This window comes from Balaenoptera physalus, assembly GCF_965194825.1.
Source record: "Balaenoptera physalus genome assembly, contig: HAP1_SCAFFOLD_1016, whole genome shotgun sequence".
NCBI lineage: Eukaryota > Metazoa > Chordata > Mammalia > Artiodactyla > Balaenopteridae > Balaenoptera > Balaenoptera physalus.
The window spans coordinates 191868-197867 of NW_028125776.1; the positions used below are offsets into that span (position 1 = coordinate 191868).

Sequence of the window (6000 nt, forward strand, 5' to 3'; positions counted from 1 at the left end):
GTCCAGCTGAAAAAGCATAAGATATATGGTTGTAGATTATAACACGCAGCTCTGTCCTGCAGGCAAATATTGCCCAAAGTACAAATAAATGAGAGGTCTTTTATTAGAAAAAATACATAACTATAAAATGGCTAATACATTTGCTCTGTAAATTGAGAATAGATATTCAGGATAAATTCAGGCAAGAAATCCTCCTCCCAGATACTTCTGTGCTAGCTCTTTCCCTCATTCTGTAGCCATTTGTAAACACCTTTAGGCTGGTACTTATTAAAAATGATCTTGTGTTAGTGTAAATTATGCACACACACTCACATGAACACGCACAGATGCACACACATACACATTCACGTGCCCTGGAAGTGAAGACAGGCCTGGAGGTGAGGACAGACTGAGTCTGGCAGTGTCAACAAAGGTTCGTCCTAAAGGAACCCCGACCACTTCTGCCAACGCTCAGCGTCCACGGTTAGTCCTGTGGCCCCTCCCTGCCCAGGTGGGCACCGGCCCTGTGCCCTGGCCGGCAGGAGCAGTGACCAATTCCAAAGTCACCCAGGTGCGCGGCACAGCTTCCCATGCTTTCACAGGCCGAACGGGCTCCTGCACGTCCCAGGACAGCAGGACGGCCCCTCAGACCCTGGGGATGGAAGCCCGACTTGGCGTCAGGAGGTTTCACGCTGCTGCCTCTCGTTCAGGTCCTGCTGCGGCAGCTCTCGGCCTGCAGACCTGGATCTGCTTCTTACGGAGAAGGTTCCCTTCCCTCCTTTCCTCTCCGTGCAGCCGGACAGGAGCAAACTCACCGCCTTGAGCACCCTCCGAGGGAGAAGCGCCCAGGTCAGGGCCCTCCGCCCGGGAGGACGGGTCCTCAGTGAGTCCCCATTTTGTTCCCTGACAGACACTCCCTTTTGCATGCGACCTGCGGCTGCACTTCGGGGACGCCTTTGGTTTTGCATCCTCACCTCTGGCGCGGCCTGTGACCCCCAACCTGCCTCCCCCAAGCCTGCCCCGCTGTGGGAGAGTGATCGAGCATCATTTAAATTCTCTGGCACTCGCAGACCTTCTTCAGGCTCAGGGTTTCCTCTACAATCAACTATTTCAAACTCTTGGCGAGCTTCTCATTTGGGGCTCCTTGCGACAATAGCTACACTCTGGTATTAGGGCCACCCAGCAGGTGTGTGGGAAGCACATCTTTAGCCCATTTCCTGGAGACAGACGTGTAATTGAGGAGACGCCGAGGGTACCATCCCACCATTGAAATTAACCGCCTCCCTGCCAGGCTGTGCATCACAGGTTGGCCGCTAAAATTGTCTACATTCCAACTTCTGTAAGTGATGGTCTTACTAAGTATTCATCACTGCAGAACAATTTCCCGTGGTCGCTGTCACAGACCGCCACAACCTTGGTGGCTTTCATTGGTTCATAAACTGGCCCCATCCCCAAGAGGACAGGGAGAGACCGAAGAAACTGGCAGACCTCCAGACTGGGGGGTGGCAGGTGTAACCAGCGGGGGGCTTACTTATGAGGCTTGCCTTGGACCGCAAGACAAGTGGCTATCTGCACCCACCAGCCAGATTTTAGACGTTTATAGAGGGCTTACCTGGGTTCCATCAGGTTCACTGTCTAGACGGCCTCGACCTCGAGGCTGTGTCTAGGGTGGGGATGGTGCAAACATCCCAAGGTCAGGGGTGAGGAGCCCCAGTTGCCCGGGACCAACTCGTGGGTCCTCTCAATTACTTTCTCCATCAGCTTTGAAACAGTACAGATCTAATTCTTACAGTTCTGCAGGCCAGGGTCCAAGGGGGTTTACAGTCTAACAGCCAGGTGTTGGTGGGCTGCCCTCCTTCCACAGGTGCCAGGGGAAGGTCCAGCTCCCAGGGGCTGCCGTGCTGTCTGCGTCCTGGCCCTCCTCCCACCTGGGCCAGGAGCACTGCCTCACCTGCATCACCTGGACTTTGACATGTTGCCCTCTCATCACATACGTGGACTTGTGATCACACTGCCCGCACCCCCTCCCTGACAGTCCGGGATGACCTCCCTTCTCAAGGTCAGCTGACCACTGGCCACAGTTCCGTCTGCAACCTTCACTTGCTTTGCCACGTTACGCACGTAACCACAGGCCTCGAGCAGGACGTGCATGTGTTTGGGGACCAATTATTCCACCTGCGGCTTGCTTTCTTCCCTCCATGCTTTTAAAATAATTTTTTTGGATCACCCTCAATGGACATCCCACTTGTGGTCCCATTTTTTATTTCAGTCAGGGTAGGTCTACAGTATTAACCACCACCCCCAAATCTGCATCCCTCACACAATGAAGATTTAATTCCTGATCCGGCTGCATGTACACGCGTGTGGGCCTCACCAGAGGAAAAGAGGAAAAGAGCCCTGACACCACTCACACTGGCCCTGAACGGGCATCCTTGCCCAGATCTGGTCATGGGCCCCTCTGCCACCGTCTGATATTGACACTAATGACACCACATCTGGCACCTTGTTTTTGCTAAGACAATATTTTAGTTCTTTAAGCAACCTTTAAAGCTATCATTCTGCTCTTGTTATAGATTGTGTTGTCAGCTTATGCTATGTTATCTTTCTTTTTCATAATATGATTTCAATTAATATACTGATCTCTCTAATCTTCAGATTTCTTATTCTATTTTTTTCAGATATGTTTTCCTTAATCCTTCTTAATTGTAAGGTTCTTAACTCCTGTTTTTAATCTTTAATTCTACCCACTGCTCTCATTTTAATTTTTCTCTCATTAATATTCTAACTATTTAATTATAATATTGTATCATTTATTTACTGAGTTCCTAGGTTTTTATCTTGAAGTTCATTTACTTTAGATCTCGTTATTATTTTTCTTTTACCCAACCGTTAGTCTATTATGCCCTTACTTCTCTTATTTTCAAATTGTACTAATTACCTTTACTTTGAATTTTATTTTAAATAACTCTTTTTTTATGTGTGAATATGGAAAACGTAGTTAACGGATATTACTTCTCTTCATCACAGCTTCTTCTTTCTTTAGGGAAGGAGCTAACCTTTTCCATAACGTAATTCATGGTCCCTCATACGGTGGTCATGTTGAAACAGTCATTTCTACTGCACGATCCACGGCCTGGTGGGTGGAAGTTTACCCCTCCAGCTTTACAAATTTACATCACAGATGTAAGAAATGAGGAGGAGGAGACCCGTAGAGAGAGAGCAGACATTAAAAATAAAGAATGGAAGTTGTTTACCCAAAATTTTCTTTGGGAACAAGCACTGGACTGAATCTCTTTCAAGGGTTTTGTGCCATACCTTTTAAAGAAAGCAGAAAACTTCTGCACCCCAGGCTCTGGGAGGGGAAGTTTCGTTAAAAGGCACCTGTTCTAAATGGTTGTCTTCTGCCTTCTGTGTCCTCATGCTGCTTTAACAAAGCACACCACACTGGGCGGCTTAGAACAACAGACCTTAAGGTCTTATAAGTCTGGGGGCTACAAGCCCAAAGTCAAGGTGTAGGCAGGGCCACGCCCCCCTGAGACCCGCCCCTTCCGACCTTCTGGGGACCCCTCCTGGGAAGCATAGCTCCAGCTTCACGCGGCTTCTCGTAAGGACACCAGACCTACTGGATTAGGGCCCACGCTGCTCCAGGGTGACTCATCTTAGCTAACAGTACTTCCATTGACCCTGTTTCCAAATAAGGTTGCATCCACGGATATTAGGGGCGAGGACTTCAACGTCTCTTATGGAGACACAGCTCAATCCACAACATACATCAAGGTGCTGATTTCCAGACACCAGATTAACACCGACATCAAGTCATTTGTGGTGAGGAACACGCTGGCGAGAACTTCATCCTGAAACACAGAAGCTGGCGACTCATCCGTGGCCGAGGCTGGACCCTGCACAGCTGGTCCGAGTTTTTTTTTTTTTTTTTTTTTTTTGACGCTTTGGAAGCCATTTTATTTTTCTTTAATCATTCCTTTACCTCAGTTAATTTTAAAATCTTAGTTTGCAGAGAGGCAATTTTAGGCTCCTGATAATATTTGGAAGCCTCAAAACACCAGTCAAAACAAGCATTCGATTCAGTTTTGGAAATTTTAGAGCTATGGTTGTCCAATTCAGTTTTGTGTTTTTTTTTTTAACATCTTTATTGGAGTATAATTGCTTTACAATGGTGTGTTGGTTTCTGCTGTATAACAAAGGGAATCAGCTATATATATACATATATTCCCATTTCTCCTCCCTCTCGCGTCTCCCTCCCACTCTCCCTACCTGAGTTTTAACTGGTGCCCCTGAGGCTGCTGGTGGGGAAGCAAGCAGAGCCCTGGCCGCGAGCCGTGTGGCTGTGTGGACTCTGAAAACCACAGAGCGCTTCAGATGCACAAATGGGAAGGTCAGCAAAAAGGCCCTGGAATGTGGACAACCCTTCACTTAATCTCATTCTTTACAGCCAAACCCATTTTTTTAATACCTACGTGAGACAGAAAAGTGAATGCATTCATTAGCATGACCCAGGGGTAGAGCCCGTTTACAGCATATAAAAACAAGTGCCAACTGAATTCTATTGTTCCAAGATCTTTGCTTAACTGATGACCTTGACAACTATTTTGAAGGTCACGCACCACAATACATAATTACTCTTGCCATAAAAGTGTATGTCGGAATCATAACTGTATTTAATTAAAAGTGTACATATTTTTTAATCTTAAAGATGATATAGGTGTATTATTAGTTTATCCAGAGTAAATCAGTGTAAGAAATTTAGAAAATTTAAATTATCTAGATTTGTCATGAGAAAACTCAGACCTCATAACAGCTTAAATGAAAAATTATAATATATTGCACAGACTTTTTAAATCAAAATTATCAAACCAAATTGATCTGTCCAAGGCTTATCTTCGTTTGAATCGATTTCTTATAGGAAAAAATACTTCCATGCTAGCACTTTCTCAAAAGTTTGTTCTTTTTATTTTTTTTCATTGAAGTCTAGTACACTTCAAGTGTTAGCAGTTCCGTTTTTTTTTTTTTTTTTGTAAATGTTCTTGGAATTCAAGGAATATTAGATTTATGCAAACACTTATTAGTCTAAAACCAGCCGGAGAAGGGCTCCTTTATTTCAAGGGGCCCCATAGTCTAATTTATTGATTACTCTGGAGGCAGGACTATCTCACAGTGGCAGGTGAGGCCTTTTTCTGACTACAGGTGTGCAGACTCGCAGGGCACCTGCAGCGGCTTCGGCTTCTCAAGTTCAGCCTGGGGTGGAGAAACACAGACACACCGCAAGGCACGTCCGTATCCCTCTCTGCCGTGTCCAGACAGTCCTTGTCCAGACACAGACCAGACGGCAGACTCGCAAATCCTCCGCTGTTGCTGCCGACGGACCTCGTCACAAGCCGGCTCCTTGCCCTCCGCTGCCCCCAGCTGAGAACAAGTCATCGAGCACGCCCGACCAGGACCAGCGAGGAAGCCTGGGGAGGGCAGGCCTAGCGTCGCTCAGGCTGTGGCTCTGAAGGCCCTTTGTCCACAACCAGCGGACTTTGAGCGAAGGAGACTTTCCTCCGTAATGTGGGTGGGAGGGCTTGAGAGCAAAAGCTGCGGTCTCCCAAAGAAGAAATTCTCCCTGAAACACCCAATCCCGGCTGCTGGCCTGCCCTCCAGACTCCAGACTGCCTCAGCCATCTCCCTCTTTGTTCCTCTCTCTCAGCACATGTAGGGACCCAAGGTTTCAGCAGGGGAGACAAATCGAATTGACTATCTGACCTTTGCCGCACTTCACACTGCCGACTTTATTCTCACCACGGACTCTACAGTTTATATCTGGTAAGTTGTACGGAGTCGGGCCTGAGTTTGCTTCCTAGGGCTACTGCTTATCAGCTCTGTGCTCTGAATGTATTTCACATCTTCTCCTTTAGTTTTATCACCTGTAAAATGGAGGCGAATCCACTTCCTAGAGATTTTCAAATATTGACATGAAGCAGTGCAGGCAAAGCACTTAGCCATGAAATAAGCATGTCATGGAGC

General features: G+C 46.9%; 1 protein-coding gene across 1 annotated transcript in view; it reads right to left on the reverse strand.

Annotated features, from left to right (window-relative positions):
* LOC309653718 (cyclin-Y-like protein 1) overlaps positions 1-5415 on the reverse strand; it is a gene marked incomplete at its 5' end in the record, with an annotated part of 73616 nt that extends 68201 nt beyond the window's left edge. Inside the window, one exon of the mRNA XM_082478545.1 lies at positions 5334-5415. Within this exon, the coding sequence (XP_082334671.1) occupies positions 5334-5415 (82 nt within the window). The remainder of the gene's footprint in view (positions 1-5333) is intronic.
* Positions 5416-6000: the final 585 nt, after the last annotated feature.